The sequence below is a fragment of the Coenobita brevimanus genome, chromosome 61, assembly GCF_032717465.1.
Source record: "Coenobita brevimanus isolate Jiangsu-jjx chromosome 61, ASM3271746v2, whole genome shotgun sequence".
Classification (NCBI taxonomy): Eukaryota; Metazoa; Arthropoda; class Malacostraca; order Decapoda; family Coenobitidae; genus Coenobita; species Coenobita brevimanus.
Genome location: NC_137014.1, coordinates 26,743,384 through 26,761,888, shown reverse-complemented (window position 1 = coordinate 26,761,888; position 18,505 = coordinate 26,743,384). Strand labels below are relative to the sequence as shown.

At 45.1% G+C, this 18,505-nt stretch overlaps 2 protein-coding genes across 2 annotated transcripts; both read left to right on the top strand.

Annotated features, from left to right (window-relative positions):
- Positions 1-1,215: 1,215 nt before the first annotated feature.
- LOC145403716 (uncharacterized) lies at positions 1,216-5,923 on the top strand. Its single transcript, XM_080275398.1, has 5 exons — positions 1,216-1,248; positions 1,392-1,631; positions 4,402-4,622; positions 5,063-5,323; positions 5,884-5,923. Exons 1-5 carry the CDS (start codon positions 1,216-1,218, stop codon positions 5,921-5,923), a joined length of 795 nt encoding a protein of 264 aa, XP_080131524.1.
- Positions 5,924-6,713: 790 nt separating this feature from the next.
- On the top strand, positions 6,714-17,801 carry LOC145403715 (uncharacterized). Its single transcript, XM_080275397.1, has 5 exons — positions 6,714-7,032; positions 7,149-7,460; positions 8,330-8,527; positions 14,466-14,561; positions 15,251-17,801. The coding sequence occupies exons 1-5, from the start codon at positions 6,907-6,909 to the stop codon at positions 15,974-15,976; spliced, it is 1,458 nt and encodes a 485-aa protein (XP_080131523.1). The 5' UTR covers positions 6,714-6,906; the 3' UTR covers positions 15,977-17,801.
- Positions 17,802-18,505: the final 704 nt, after the last annotated feature.

Below are 18,505 nucleotides of genomic sequence, written 5' to 3'. Positions count from 1 at the left end.
TGACCTACAGTAGATATCATTATATACTGTATACATATGGTTCATGTATTTAGTATTAATCGCTTCAGTACGATGGCGCCTCTTAGTCTTTGTTCTTGCCACCATTCTGGCCTAAGTGATACCTGTGGCGGTGTAGGGGTTAATGGAGGCTGTTTCTACCCCTCCAATACACAGGTCTGTCCTGAACTGTCTTACCTTCCACGTTAGCAACAAGAAAGCCAAACACAGCTTTCTATTGACTGAGTTAACGTGTGTGTGTGTGTGTGTGTGTGTGTGCGTGAAGCACTCCATGTCCTTTCTTCGATGTATCTTCATTCCAGTCTTTCAGCGGATCAATGACTTTGTTGCCGAGAGAGAGAGAGAGAGAGAGAGAGAGAGAGAGAGAGAGAAAGAGAGAGAGAGAGGAGAATTGCATGTCATCTTCGCGCCAACTTCATTCCTGTTTGAACGGATCAATAACTGGCCTGGCTGGTGTGTGTGTGTGTGTGTGTGTGTGTGTATGTGTGTGTGACGTCACTGGCCTGGCACACGTTGCATCTGGTGGCGCCCCTCGCTCAGCATATATAAGGTGCGGTGTGGCCGTGCCACCCAGTCCACGCGCTGCTCAGGTGCAGTGTAGTAACGCTGAGTGTCCTCCCTGGACAAGACACACGTGCTCTCACAATTGTCTTGGCCAGCTGCCCATCAGAACGCACAACCCGTTATTTATGCCACAGCCTCACTAACTCGAGGAATCTCAACTTGGATATTCTTCAACACACCAAGTTTCAGTTGCGTTGCACTCTTCATCCATCTGTACGTAATTGTGAGTTACAAGTAAACTTGTTGCTGCAGCAAAAACTGCCTACTTTTCCACTCGGTATGAATATCAGTTAAAATTGGTGTAGCAGAGAAGACAATTATATTGTTTAGTGCAGCATTTTGTTTCACAAGCCAATAACACATTTTTCTATAGCTTTCATTATAAGGGTGGTTGTAATGGAGACAGTGTATTCGGTTTATTTTAGTATCAAATAATAATCCACATACAAAGTACTGTTTATATAATGCTGCGGAGTTTCGTTATGTTTCTGAGATTATCAGTTGTTTGTCGTCAGGATATGCTGAAAGAAATGACTGATTCATGTTAAAAAATATTGATTTAACTAAATCGGTAATGTTAATAAGCTTGTTCCCTGACAGAGCGAGGTGATGATATAAGTGGAGGTGGCAGTGATGGTGAACGAAGCAACGGTGTCCAGCACACAGGTCAGTTGAAACAAACACTGAATTATAAACCTGTCTAGCCATACTGTTGCTGTGTGTGATCTGGAGGTATTCTTGTCCACACGTTGACTCACACTTTGTGGACTCGGCCACTGGTGATGTAACACTATGCTGTCTGTCCTCAGGTGTGTGAAGGTGAGGAGAGGCCCCAGGTCAGAGACAAAGATGGGTGTGGAATGGAGGCGGGGCTGGTGCAGGATCTGCTGGGGGGCACCGCAGGAGATCTGGGGGCCTCGGTGCGAAAGTTACGCCGATTGGTGTCCTGCGAGACACACAACAACAACAATGCCGAAGCAGTGATTCGAGGTGGTTGTTTGGGCAAGCTTGTGGCATTTCTGCAACAAGACGACGACAGTGAACTGCAGGTGACTTGTCCATTTCCAATGGTGCCAGCCTCATGATGCTTTTACCTACACCGCGTGAGTGTGTGTGTACTATTGGTAGCAGCAACCGTCCTTTCCACCAGTTGAGGTGCAATGCTCACCCATCCTTTCCTCTAGCTGAGGAGCAGTGTTCACTCATTCTCCCCAGCAGCTGAGGTGCAGTGCTCACTCACCCTTTCCACTAGCTGGGAAGCAGTGTTCACTCATCCTCCCCAGTAGCTGACGTGCAATGACCCATCCTTTCTATCAGTTTAGCACCACTGCTTTCACTTTCTTTCCATACATCTGACAGGTTTATAAAGCTCTTTTATTAACACCCATCTTCTCCCCTAGTTGTGATACAATGACTCACACTTCTGTTACTTGGATATGACCAGTGTGTGGAGGTATGTTAGCAATATCTCTCTGCTTACAGACTGGCCTCAGTCATAGTCATAAACACAGTGTTAGGATCTTGCTTCTGACAACTTCTTGAAATCAGCCATTTATAGCAGCGTTCTATCACACTCTGCATTCCAGGAAGTGTGACAAGCACTTTATGATTTTAGGGGTAATTCATAATCCTGAATACAAGACTCGGTCATACCTAACGTTTATCTATCTATCTATTGCCAGACACCTTAATCCCGTAAGGGGTGGCCGCAAACAAATCGCCTCCATGTCGCCCTGTCCCCTGCCATTTCACTGCCCTGCTCGCGGCTCACACCCCCTCTCTCATATACTTCATTCCATCTCTCCATCTCATCCTTGGCCTCCCCCTCCCTCTCCCCTCATCCACCTCACTCACATACATTCTCCTCGTAAGTCTCTCACTCTCCATCCTCTCCACACGGCCAAACCACCTCCGTGTGTTTCTCCTTACGCTTCCTATCACATCCACATCCACACCACAACGCTCCTCCACTTCCTCATTTGTCAATCTGTCTCTCCATGTGACTCCACATGCTCCTCTCAAATAACTCATTTCCACTGCTCTCACTCTTGACTTCTGTCCCTCCAACAGGGTCCAAGCTTCACTTCCATACGTTAGAGTTGGTATCATAATACTGTCATGTCATAAATTTTTCACTTCCATGCTCACTTCCCTGTTTCTTATCACTGCTTTCAAAGAACCAGCAACCTTTCTTCCTTGTTGTACCCTTTCAAGCACTTTACCCTCTAAATTTCCATCCTTACTCATCATACTACCCACGTACTTAAACGCACTCACATTTTGCATTTCCTCCTCTTCCAACTCACTGTACATTTACTGACTTCATTTCTTTCTAAGACCATAACTTTACTCTTCCGTACATTCACCTTTAGTTTCCGTTTTTTACACACTCCTCCAAACTCATCCACCAAGCCCTGCAGCTCCCCCTTGGCTTCACTTAACAACACAGCATCATCTGCAAACAACAATACAGGGAGTTTCCAAACACTGCCCTCTCTCACTAGGGCCACTCCAACATCCACTCCCCTACCTTGTATCTCTTTTATAACCCCATCCATATACAGACTGAACAACCATGGAGACATGACACATCCGCGTTTCAATCCAACCCTCAAATAGAAGAACTCACTCAGTTCACTGTCCACATGGATTGCAGCTTTAGCGCCCTCATACATACTCTTCACGGCATTCAGTAACTTCCCATCTACTCCATATATTCTTAACACTTTCCACAATCCTTGTCTATCCACCCTGTCATATGCTTTCTCCAAATCCATGAAGGCCGCATATAGCTTCTTACCCTTCTCGAGAAACTTTTCCACTAAAGATCTAAGAATGAATATTTGATCTACAGAATCTCTTCACTTCCTAAAACCTCCCTGTTCTTCTACAACTAATTCCTCTGTTATTTCTCTAACTCTGTCAATAAGTATCCTACCCCATACTTTCCTTTTCACACTGAGAAGACAAATTCTCCCATGATTACCACATACTTTTGTTTCCCCTATCCCTTTGTACAGGGGAATAATTATACGTGACTTCCAATCCTCTGGGACTCTGCCTTCCTCCCAGTCCAATCTGCACATCTTCCATATCCATTCTACTACTATCTTTCCCCCCATGCTTCACCATTTCACCACACACTCCGTCAATTCCTGGGGCTCTCCCCGTTTTAATTTTCTTCATTGCTTCCACAACTTCCATCCTACTGATTTCTTCCTCTCTTCTCACATCCCTCTGTCTCCCAGCCATTCCCCAGCCTCTTACACTCGCATTACTTTCATTCTCTATGTTCAACAGTTCTTTAAAGTGTTCTCTCCATCTGCTCACTTTTTCTCCCTTCTCCACCAGTAATCTACCATTTTTATATTTCACTCCCCAACTGACTTCTTTGGCACCCTGCCTAACTCTCTTTACTTCGTTCCAGAACATTTTCTTACATACCTTCCACATTACACTGAAATTCCTTTCAAATTCCTCATCCACTCTCTTCTTGCTCCCTACATAACGAAGGTTAAGGAAAATTAGACCTACAGTAAATTATATTACCCATATAAATCAGTTAGGAAGAAACTTGGGAAATGCATTACACAAAAGGTAAATTATGTCTAAGACTTACAGTAGTTTGAGAAATTTTTGGTGTCCGTTTTCCCTATGATTAGGTAATGAACGCAAGATTTTTTTTTTTTTTTTTACCTGAAGACTTAACCTATCATGGGAATAAAACTGTTGCATTGATATACTCTTCTGAAATAAATAATAAGATATATCGACTTACTTTGAATCCTGTTCTGACCAATGTTTTTGTTGTTTGTGCAGAACGAGTCAGCGTGGGTGTTGTGTAACGTGGCAGCCGGGTGCCCGAGTCACACCCAGGCGGTGCTGGATGCCGGGGCGCTCCCCGTCCTGGTCCGCCTCGTGGCCTCACAGTCTGCCAGTGTGCGGCTCTCCGCTGTCTGGGCCATCGTCAACATTTCTGGCTCTAGCTCGACCGCGAGAAACCTGGTGCTGGCTCACAGTGCCCTCACCCACCTCCTCCAGTGAGTCTACTCAACACACATATTACCCTATAACAGCAGTAATAGGTTTAAGTTCAGGTGTTTTTATGATTTTTGTAAACAAACTAGGCAGGTGCCATCTTTCTTATAATTTTCTGCAAGCGATTCTCAATTAATTTGCTCATTCATAGTCAGCAGATCTTCGATGCGCATTTCTTTGTAGAACTGATGCTTTAAATTTAACTAGTTTATAAATATTATATCAGACATGCAATGCTATTATTATTAATTCAGTAAGTCTGTATACTACATCACATTTTCATATTGGTGAAACATAGAATTATTTGAACTTATGAATAACCTGCTCACTTTGTGTCATACATTACAGTGACATCCTCTCCGCTTCTTAAAGCCATTTATTGAACGATTTATGACTTGCGTATATTAATCTGTGGAAATAGTGAGAAAATGTTGTGTTTCAGGGCATTAAAGGAAGACTGGCCTGTGTTGGTGCGGACAGCAACATGGGCCGTGCGCAATCTGTGTCGCACTGGACCTCCTGAGCCAGACTTCAACCAGCTGGCCTCCTGCTTGGCCCCACTGGCCCACCTCGTGTCCCACAGAGACCCCCACATCAGCAGTTATGCTTGCTGGGCTCTGGCAGACGTGGGCCTCCTCAATCCACGGCCTCTACTCAAGCACCTCCCCTCTCACTTCACTCACACACTCTCTCAGCTGCATCAGTGAGTTCTCAACACAATAACTAATTTAATGAAAAAAAAAAAAAACGTGTTTTTATGTTATTATTTTAAATCCAGTATCTTTTACTACAGAAGCTCGAACAAATTCCATAAATAATCTTGGAATATGGCCATAAGTAATTTCACCTCGTCTTCTTCACGACGCTACATTTATTCCTGTTCTTAGTTTTTTTTCTGAAAACTTACACAAATTTTCAAATTGATGGCATACGCAATGACTCAGTTTGCCTCAAATAATACAGTTCATTGTGCAGATGTTTGGTGATAACTATTATTGCAATTAACAAAGCTGGATTAAGCGAACATCATTATTTATTTACTCCAGACAAAATCCTCGGTCAGCGCTGCAAAAGCTGATGGATGTGTTGGGGAAGGTGGAGCTAATGAGTGACACATTAGCTATGGTAAGAATTTTTCTGATTGTGTCAAATGAAGTCATTATTTAATGCAAAGTAACAGTAGCCATAATTTTGTGTTTTTCTTTTTTACTTCTTGTCCAGGAAAAAAATGCTTTTAGTTAATGTCAACTTCTTTGTCCTCAGGTTGGTGAAAATAAAGAGACCCATGAGAACGACATTGTAATGAACGAGGATGATCCAGCCAGTCCCAGCCCAGTACTGCCAGCCAGTCCCACCCCAGTACTACCAGCCAGTCCCAGTCCAGTACTACCAGCCAGTCCCAGCCCAGTACTACCAGCCAGTCCCAGTCCAGTACTACCAGCCAGTCCCAGCCCAGTACTACCAGCCAGTCCCAGCCCAGTACTACCAGCCAGTCCCAGCCCAGTACTACCAGCCAGTCCCAGTCCAGTACTACCAGCCAGTCCCAGCCCAGTACTACCAGCCAGTCCCAGTCCAGTACTACCAGCCAGTCCCAGCCCAGTCCCACCAGCCAGTCCCAGCCCAGTCCCACCAGCCAGTCCCAGCCCAGTCCCACCAGCCAGTCCCAGCCCAGTCCCACCAGCCAGTCCCAGCCCAGTCCCACCAGCCAGTCCCAGCCCAGTCCCACCAGCCAGTCCCAGCCCAGTCCCACCAGCCAGTCCCAGCCCAGTCCCACCAGCCAGTCCCAGCCCAGTCCCACCAGCCAGTCCCAGCCCAGTCCCACCAGCCAGTCCCAGCCCAGTCCCACCAGCCAGTCCCACCCCAGTCCCACCAGCCAGTCCCACCCCAGTCCCACCAGCCAGTCCCAGCCTAGTCCCACCAGCCAGTCCCAGCCCAGTCCCACCAGCCAGTCCCAGCCCAGTCCCACCAGCCAGTCCCAGCCCAGTACTACCAGCCAGTCCCAGTCCACTCCCACCAGCCACTTTCAGTTCAGTCCTACCAGCCAGTCGTAGTCCAGTAGCATCATCTAGTCCCAGTCCAATCCCATTGGTCAGTCCCAATCCAGTCCCAACGGCCAGTCCCAGTCCAGTGGCACGAGGCGGTCCAGGTCCAATACCACAATCTTGTCCCAGTCCATTCTCAACAATCTGTTCCAGTCCAGTCCTTCCAAACAGTTCCAGTTCCACCAAGAGGAAGAGGAAGAGCCCCGCCTTTAGGGGGGTGTCCACTAGGAGCTCCCCCAAAAGGATGAGGGTGAGCGAAACAACACATTCGGCTGTGTCTTGCAAATCCTGGATAAGAACTCGAGCAAAAGCCACAAAACCACAGCTGCGAGTCCCCGGCCAGGCCTCTCACGGCAGCATACAGCACAAGGTATTGGGAACAACTACATTACATAATGTCTTAATAATGTTATTTTATATACACAATTATAATGAAGATCCTGGGGTATTGAGAGTTGCCTAGTGAGAGTGTTGATGATAACTCAGGTGGAACTGTGGGCATCAGTGGAGGCAGGTGATGTGCAGAGGGTGGCTCAGCTGGTTCAGGACACAGGGCCGGCAGTGACCCGGGGCAGCAGTGGCTGCACACTGCTACATGTGGCAGCAGCCAACAACCAGCCAGAGGTAGTGGAGTGGCTGCTGCAGGTGCTGAGTCCCAACCTCGTAAACAAGGCGGGCCTGACCCCGGCCCACCTGGCGGCCATGAGGGGCCACACACAAGTCCTGAGGGTCCTGCTGGCCGACCCCCACAATGACCCCTTGGCCCGTGACCCAGCCGGCAACACCTACCACCACTGGGTACGTGACATCATACACTATCATCCACTCATATCCACCCAGCCGGCAACACCTACCATAACTGGGTATGTGACACCATACACTATCATCCACTCATATCCACCCAGCCGGCAACACCTACCACCACTGGGCACGTCACATCATACACTACTCGTATCATCCACTCATATCCACCCAGCCGGCAACACCTACCACCACTGGGTACGTGACATGATAGACAATCTTCCACATGTACATACTCAGCAGACAACATCTGCATCACTGGCTACGTCATGTATTAAGACCTACATTCAAACTCTTGTCCCTCGTACGTCATCTGATACAATTGCATCTACTTTCATTAGTCCACCTCTTTCCTGGCACACGTATTATTTTATGAACGAGATTCATCTCCATATCTAATATATATATATATATATATATATATATATATATATATATATATATATATATATATATATATATATATATATATATATATATATGTGTGTGTGTGTGTGTGTGTGTATTCTGTATTGTATTGTGGTTAGGTGAATACTAAGCTTTAGCTCTGTTAAACTGTAATTGTGCTGCATGAGGTAAATGAAGTAATGGACGAGTATGTGCCATGTGATTTAGTACAGTGAAATGCATAGGCTAACTGAAGTACTGAGGTTGTGCGCTCTTCATTAGGTAAGGCATTGTGATGACTTGGTGTTTGAATCAAGTTACGTACTGACATAACCTGCAGTATGTGTAATTGCTGATTTTACGTGGCGTACAGTACTGAAATGACCTGCTGTGTGTGCCTAGTGAAGTACTGGGGTAACCTGCTGTATTGGTTAAGTGAAGTACCTACTGTAAGTGACCTGGTGTTCTTGGTGCTGCAGCTGGTGAAGCCGCTGTTTGAGGCTGTGCTGGAAGGTGATCTCAAACGCACCCGGTCGTTGCTGAGCGTGGGTGGTGACCCCGACATGGATGGTGGGCGGGTGGTGGGCGGGACATTGATGAGGGAGCTGCAGGTCACCACCGCCCGCCATTTGGCCACCACACTCCACCACAACCACATCCTTCGTTTGATGCACAAGGTGTGTCTCAACACAGCAGCATCACACTATTGTAGCACCTCATGTTGCTACTGCCACACCATATCATACCACACTACCATCTCTACCACAAGATTTTGCCTTTGCCACACCACACCATCCTACCACTTCATGTTGCCTCTGCCACATCATACCATACCACAATACCACCTCTACCACAAGATGTTGCCTTTCCCACTTCACACCATCCTACCACTTCATGTTGCCACTGCCACACCATACCATACCACACTACCACCTCTACCACAAGATTTTGCCTTTGCCATATCAAACCATCCTACCACTTCATGTTGCCACTGCCACACCATACCATACCATACTACCACCTCTACCACAAGATTTTGCCTTTGCCATATCAAACTATCCTATCACTTCATGTTGCCACTGCCACACCATACCATACCACAATACCACCTCTACCACAAGATGTTGCCTTTCCCACTTCACACCATCCTACCACTTCATGTTGCCACTGCCACACCATACCATGTCACACTACCACCTCTGCCAGAAGACACTGCCTTTGCCATATCGCGCCATCCTACCACTCCATGTTGCCACTGCCACACCATACCATACTACCACAAGATGTTGCCTTTCCCACACCACACCATCCTACCATTTCGTGTTACTACTACCACACCATATCATACGGATACTACCCCAACATGTTGCCACTGCTACACCACACCATCCTACCAACAAATGTTGTCGTTGCCACATGAGATCATCCTACCACAAGATGTCACTGTCACACCACACCAACACCTAGTGTTGCCTTTGGCATACGACACCATCCCACTATTATAAACGAGTATTGTCATTACCACACCACACCATCCTACCACCTAAGGTTGCCTTTGCCACATCAAATCATCCTACCATGAGGTGTCACTGTCACACCACATCAATACCTAATGTTGCCTTTGCCATACCACACCATCCAACCACAAAATACGAGCATTGCTATTGCCACAGCACACCATCTTTCCGCAACATATTGCCACTGCCACACCACACCAGTTTACCTCAACATATTGCCACTGCCACACCACACCATCCTACCACCAAATCCTGCCTTTATCACATCACATCATCGCACGACAACATGTTCTCACTGACACGCAACACCATCCAACCACGTCATGTGCCACTGCTGCACCACACCAGGTTACCACATGGTGTAACTGCCACATCACACCATCCAACCACCTAATGCTGCCCCTGCCACACAACACCATGGTACCACATGTTGCCACTGCCACACCACACCATCCAGCCATCTAATGATGTCACTACCACATCAAACTACCTTGCTACATGTCACTGCCACACCATACCATATATACTACCACAGTTTGTTATAACTACCACACCACACCATGCTACCACAATATGTCGCCGCTCTCACACCACACTATGCTACCACAGTTTGTTGTAACTGCCACATCACACCATGCAACCAGAATATGTAGACACTGCCACATCACACCATACTACCACAGTGTGAAGTCACTGCCACACAACACCATATATACTGCCACAGTTTGTTATAACTGCCACACCACACTATGCTACCAGAATACGTAGACACTGCCACACCACACCATACTACCACAGTTTGTTTTAACTACCACACCACACCATGGGACCACAGTATGTAGCCACTGCCACACCGCACCATGTTACCACAAAATGTAGTCACTGCCACACCACACCATCCTACCACAACATGTCACTGCCACACCACACCATCCTCCCACAACATGTCACTACCACACCACACCATCCTCCCACAACATGTCACTGCCACAGCACACCATGCTACCACAGTATGTAGCCACTGCCACACCGCACCATCCTACCACAAAATTTTGTCACTGCCACACTACACCATCCTCCCACATGTTGTCACTGCCACACCACAACATCCTACCACCTCAGGTGGTCACTGCTAGATGCGCACAATCCCATTCCAATAACTCATGTGGCCACACCATATTGCAGTACATCATCCAACCAACCCATGTGGCGATACCACACCACATTACACCACACCACCGTACCATATCATGTGGCAAAACCACACCACACCATCCTACCAACTCATGGCCACACTACTCGACATCATCCTACCAACGTACGTGGCCACACCAAACTACACCACACCATCCTACCAACTCATGTGGCCACACCACACCGTCGTACCAACTCACATATAACAATCGCCAACACATACATTCCCCTCCAGTCGTCCCCCACAGTACCACACAATTACTCTCCACAATACATCACACCACTGACATACCCAACATCATCCTGGTTGGTGATTTCAACGCCAAGGCGTCGGCCTGGCATGTAAACAACCCTGACACAGACAGAGAGCTGGTACTACAGTCCCAAACAGATCATCTTTTCATACTGAATAATCTCCATCAACATACCAATATCCCACGCCAAACCCTCTTCCTCCCATCATCCCCAGACATCAACTTTAGCTCTTCAAACCTCGCCCCCACAACATCCTGGAGAGTGGTCAAAACTCTTGGATCTGACCACCTCCCAATCATCATCACTACCAAAACCAGAATCGCCCCAGCTGGCCTCAGACACACATACACTAATTAAAAGAGAGCCAACTGGGAGGCCTCCACAACTGAAACAGAACAACATTTCGAAACATTAAACAGTACACCCATCACAAACATCAACACCGCTGCCACACTTTCAATACAACTATACAAACCGAAGACAAAAGACACATCCCTAGAGGCAACAGAAAGAGACACAACCCCAACTTCACACCAGAAATTCAAGGCCCCATCAGTCAACGGAACACACTACGATACTTCCCAACACCCCATACACAAGACACCGCACAACAAATACAAGAACTCAACACTGAAATAAACAATAAAATATCAGAACAGTAAACACTAAATTGGAATAGTTATCTCCAAATACTTGACCACAAAAGAAACACCAGCAAACTCTACAAAACACTAAACAGCGTCACACTCTCCAGCAACAACACTACACAATCACACGCTGCCATCACAGCAACAGACACCATACCTTCAATCAAACAACAAGCAAACTCTGTCATCAATCACTTTTCACATGTCAGCCATCTAAACCTCCATCGTGACGACCGACGTATCATCCGACGTAAGAGACAGTTCCCCACAGACCCAGACTTCGCACATTCCACTTAGAACCAGACGAAGCACATCATCAGCAACCTTAAGCACTCATCTGCCTGTGGACCAGACAACATAAGCAACATTCACATTAAACACCTTGGGTCATAAGGCATACAAGCACTAACCAACATATCAAACTAGAGCTACTCACACAACATAATACCCAGCATCTGGAAACATGGCATTATCATCACTATCCCTAAACTCAACAAGGATCCCACGTTACCCTCCTCACACCGTCCCATCATACTCCTCTGCACCCCCTCTAAAGTCACTGAATGACTGGTACTACAACTAGTTACACCACACAGCCCCCTAGCCCAATCACAACATGGCTTTAAGCCACTACACTCCACAAACACCCTTCTTACAGATCTTACCCAGAGAGTTTTTGATGGTATGAATTCAGCTAGGCCACCACACAGAACACTCCTAATCACACTAGACATTTGCAAAGCTTTTGATGCCATCCCCCGTCACAATTTCATAAATAAAATATTCAATACAAACCTGCACAATAACACAAAAAGATGGCTGGCAAACTACTTAGCAGGCAGATGTGCACATGTAACATTTGCAGGTCAGTCCTCGAACATCAGAAACTTAACAAATGGCGTCCCTCAAGGATCTGTTTTGTCCCCTACACTCTCTAAACTAAACATGCACAACATACCCACACCCCACACACCACAGATACACAGCTTCCTAGCAGATAACATAACACTTACATGTACGCACCAAAATGCAAACACAGCTGCACACATCCTCCAACCTTACCTCAACACACTGCACGAATGGTTCACCGCAAACAGGCTCAAAATAGCCCCAGCCAAATCTACCGTGACCCTTCTCACAAACTGGACAACAGAACACAATCACATTCCACGCCTCACCATAAAAAAACACTCCCCTACAACACACACACACACACACACACACACACACACACACACACACACACACACACACACACACACACACAATCCTTGGTGTAACAAACATCAATGTCTTTTAAAGAACACATCACAAATATTAAAAATAAAATGACACCAAGACTCAGTGCCTGAAGGTCACTTGCCCATACAACATTTGGACACAACAAAGAAACCACCACCACAGTATACAAACAATATATACGTTCAGTGATGAATTATGCAAGCCCTGCATGGGCTCCTAACCTCTCTAAAACACAGTATAACACTCTGCAGACCATACAGAACAAGGCCCTAAAAATAATCACAGGCCGCACAACTTCTACACCTACAGACCAAATGCATCAAGAAACTAAAGTCTTCAAAGTCAAGGATCACCTAGACATAAGAGGCACCCAAATTCTCACTGCAGCCTCCACAAACCCACAACATCCACTACACTACATGGCAGCACATCCACACACACCAAGGAACATCAAAACAACACCCAGTACACGATATCATATACAAACGCTGTCATCTCTCCTCTCTTGCCCGCCTCAGACCAGCATCCAGAAGCATATCCATACGCAAATCACTCGCCGCTCCATTCAGTTGCTTAAAGACAACACACAGCTGCAAGCACGGCCCCCTGACATCCACCCTTCTGAATCCTATCTCCTTTTTGAGGACAGAGTCCACCTGGCCAGGCTGAGATGTGGGCATCATCCAGCCCTCTTAAATTTACTAAAAGAGGCTGGATGACTCCTTCGCTGATGCCTGTCCATGATGTAACACAGCACCCCATACTATTTAGCACATTACGGAAGACTGCATTGCACACAATTACCTACGCCAACAACACAACATACATTCCCTGAGAGCTCTGTGGGAAAGCCCGGTCTCGGCCGTGACCTTCCTTAGGGACTCAGGGTTGTTCGGCCAGATTGCCTAGGGAACAACTACAACCACTACTAGCAACTCATGTGGCCACACCACACCATCCTACCAACTCACGTGGCCACACCACACCATCCTGCCACCTCACGTGGCCACACCACACCAACCTGCCACCTCATGTGGCCACACCACACCATCCTGCCACCTCACGTGGCCACGCCACACCATCCTGCCACCTCACGTGGCCACACCACACCATCCTCCCACCTCACGTGGCCACACCACACCAACCTACCACCTCACGTGGCCACACCACACCAACCTGCCACCTCACGTGGCCACACCACACCAACCTGCCACCTCACGTGGCCACACCACACCAACCTGCCACCTCACGTGGCCACACCACACCATTCTGCCACCTCATATGGCAACACCACACCAACCTGCTACCTCACGTGGCCACATCACAGCATCCTCCCACCTCACGTGCCCACACCACCGCATCCTGCCACCTCACGTGCCCACACCACACCATCCTGCCACCTCACGCTCCCATTGACACATCACACCAATGAAGCCACGCTGCTGTCAAGAGTGATGCCATTAACCCCTTCCCTACCGTGGTCATTTTTCATTTTATTCTTGACTGTCAAAAGTTTTATTCAGCTTTGGAGAATGTCGTAGTGCTGGACGGATTAATGACGACTGTTTCTAACGCCTCCAGCTTAAAGAAATATCTCGAAACCTGAATAAAATCGTCTGGATGTAAAAAGAAATAATAAAACTGACGTGACTTACCGATGGAGTTAATAAATAATGTTCTTTGATGCAAACTTTAATATTACCATTTCCTTTTCTTCTTGTTTATAGTCGTCATTAATCTGTTCATTTGAACATTTGCAGTTACAGAAGGAGGCGGTTGAGAAAAGCAACTCTTGCATCCAGGCAGATCAAGTCATGGCCTTTGGCAGCATCACGCAGTCGCCACTCACTCCACAGGTAAGTCCTCTCAGAACTTGTAGAATATGCACCCTGCAATGAGTGTATCTCTGTGCCAGTGAGTATCTGGATGAAAAAGAACAGAACTTTAACAGGGTTATCTGATGCAATGTGGCTAATCCTCTTGGAAAATTGATTCACATCATTCATATGCCGCACTGGGGAGATGTGGTTTGCTGAATGAAAGAAGTGATGTGTATTTTACCTGTTATCATCAAAATGTAAAGAGAGTTGATGAAATGCATTTGGTATAGAGACTCTGTAATAACAGGCACATCCTCAAAAATATGTTAATACTTTCGTCAATCCTGCTCTGCCTACAAGACACACCGGAGACAAGACCACTCAGAAAGCATACCTCCACCAAGTTTAACTTTTTTTTTTCGCTCAAACTTTGAACAGTTATTCCTCTAAGGGTCCTCATTCTTCCCAATCGGGTGGAATTTCATCCACAAGTTTTCCATACTGTTGACGATAAACAGACGGACAAACAAAACGGACTAATATACTGCGTCTTTGTCGAAGGTATTGATGTAATGTAGCTAAATTGCAAGGATTAAATTTGAAGTGTTATTTTCATCAATAAAGATAGCTATAGAACCACAAATCAAAACTAAAGGAGTTAATGCCGGTGCCATGACTTTTATAATACAAGATGCTCATAAATAATGATTTCATTGTTTATACAGGTAGCTGTACAAAGACAACGGATGCGAGATGTGTACAAGGTGAACAGTGCCTATGTGGCCATCCTGAGTTACTCCTCTTTCCAAATGCGGCCGGACCTGCACCTGCCCAGTTCACACACAGGAGCTCGCAGACTGGCCAGAGTCTTCGCCAACATGGGCTACACTGGCCATGTCCACTGGGACCTGACGGCGGAAAAAACCAAACAGGTGATGACCCAAGTCAGGAATATGGACAGACTGAGTCAGTATGACTGTGCCATCTTTATCGTGGCCAGTCATGGCACTCAGGACCAACATTTTCTAACCTCCGATGGCCACCTAATGGACACACAGTGGATGTGTAACTTCTTCAGGGAATCACAGTGTGTGCAGTTGAGAAATAAACCCAAATTATTCATCTTTGACCTTTCCTGTGACAACTACAGACAAGAAAAGAGAGAGGATCAGCCAGGTCAGAGAACCAGAGTGGTTGAACCTCTGAGTGACACACTGTGCCTTTACTCCAGTGGCGGAGAACTGACATGGCACAAGGTCAGCAAGTTGGGCACCGCTTTCACCAGGTCGCTGTGTCACACGCTGGTGCATCATGGCCATCAGGAGTTTCATGATCTATACCGACAGTTCCTCACCACCTACACCACCATGGCACCATCAGCCTCCCCTCACCTTCGTAACCTTGGTTTCAGAAAAAAATTCTGCTTCACATTCCCGTCCATCACTAAATAAGCCTTAGACTCGTAATTTGTGTCAGACTTCAGCCATGAGCTTCTTAATCTGAGACGAAGTCTTGAGGAGCACACAAGTGCTTCACAAGACTCAAAACACAGTGCACCAACTTTTTTTTGATGAAGCGTTCTGTAAAAGCACAGGAGAAACTTAAGATGCCGGGATCTCTTTTAGATTATGCTTGTAAGATTGATTCATATGGAAATCCTGAGAACAAATCAGTCATGATGATACCAATAACAGTGACTGCGATGTGCATGTTAGAGTATTTCTATGTCGTGGGTCATGATTATATGGCATGCAAGACGCAATTACAGACCCACGGATGGTCTTGGCTGTGAATATTCTTCAGTAGCAAAATGTACGGATACTTCCTCTGGCGGGATGTAAAGAAAGTTCAAATATTTAGATCGCCAGCAAACTGTTTCACAGCACTGCAAACGAAACAACAGTGATAGTCTACTATTTTAATGCATGTTTTAAGACTTTAAAAAAAGTATTCTCTGTAAAAGTTTTACATAGTACTTGTAATGGGCAGCCACAATTATAATATTACAGACAGTCACAGCAGACCAGTGTTTTCATAAGTTGTTTTGTGTGGTAGTTTAACGTTCATCTTGCCTGAGGATGTGGATTATACTGTAATAAAGGTTAAGATCCAGCGTGATATACGAACGTGTTTTATATCGGATACACAAGGAGCGGTTATATTAGTTCGATTCCTGTACACAGTGAAGTAGCTATAATATACCCATTAACAAGGTAGCCATAATCGAGTCTAAGTATTTAAGATATTCAGCAATCACTAAATCAGATACACAAAAGCGTGCACGTAATTCATATCACCGGCATTACAGCAGTAAACTTATAGATAGTTTAAGTCGTGGAAGAGCAATATTGCCAGGTCTACAGAAATATCTGTATTTCTACAGATATTTTGATGTTCATCCAGAAAAAACAGATTTTTAGGCAAAATTTACAGAAATTTTGGAAGTCTACAGAAAAATTTACAGAAATCTGACAGGATTATTGAAAACGGTCAAAATACACGTGAATCGTGGTTTTAATCGATGTGAGACTAAATATACTAAATATTAGTACACAGTCTTTGACTCGAGGTAGTGACTGATATGAATAATGAGTACCGGAAGAGGAATTGAAAAAAAAAAAAAAATAATAGAGTCGAGTGTCGTCTTTTTGAAACGTGGAAAAGTAAAGAGAACTTTATTTTTTATTTTTATCATATAGTACTTGCAAAGGTATTAATCACCAAATATCTAATATATATTTACTGATTGAATTTTTGTTTCCCTAGCTGTTCTATTGATTGAGACTCACAGGTATTTATATTCTGAGGTATACATTAAAATTATCACGGTTATTAGTCACAAAATACCTACTTTATGTTTACAGATTTTTATTTTTTGTCCGTAGATTGTGTATTGATTGAGATATATACGTTGAAATTATAATGGGTTTGTCACGAAATATTTGGATTTTTTTTTTGGCTCCATAAATTTTGTAATGATTAAGATATTCACAGGCAAAGTGTCATATTTTGTTTTGCATATTAAAATTATCTTGCGTTTATAAAGTCCTATCATTCGTAATCACCATTATTTGTGTATTTCCTTGTCATGATGGTCACTTTTGGTATAAAGAAATTTTCCTAAATCTACAGAAATTTTCTGACCGAAACTACAGATATTTTAGGGCTGGCACCTGGCAACACTGTGGGAGAGACAGACCAGTGACCACTACAGTTATATTTGAGTTTTGGGAACCAAGGAGGATCTTGCTTGTGTTCTTCCCGTTCTCCATTTTCTCAAGGGCATGGAAGTACTTGACAGCTCTCTGACACATGTTATAGACTGCCACTGTGATGATAAGAATTTTTATCCCACCGGTATTCACCAGTGTAATGATAGTGATATTTATATTCTTACCTGTTGTTGATACTGATCAACTCATCCATGGATAATGCAAGTGGTACTCGACTTAGTATAGTAGATGGTAAATATTTAAAAGAAAGAACTGTGGTAGCGTTTGTAGTTTTTGGCCGAGTTTAGATTTAGTCAGTACCACGGGTGGTCGTCGTTCCCTCAGCGAAGGAATCTTGAATTGGAAGGGGAGTGAATTTGGCTTGAGGACATAATTTCCTTGATTAGGTACACTAATAAAGAAAAGAAAATGATATATACTTTACTTTAATAATTCTGTTAATTCCCACAAAACATTTTTAATTACATGACCCTTTTTAGTATGAGAGAAGATTGTATATGTTACCAAGGCTTTTGGGTGATCATTCCTCTAACATTATTACCAGACGAAAACAATTTGGTACACGCGAGGCATGGAGTTGTTGTACTTTACTTTCTTTTTGGCCGTTACTCTTGGGCTCAACAATAGCCTCAAGACAGGGACATTTTTTTACGGGCATGAATTGTCTGTTCGGGCTGGCATAGCCTCGAACCAATAAGAATGATTATTTGTGTTCATCTTTCACCCATATAATATATTCTCCTCATG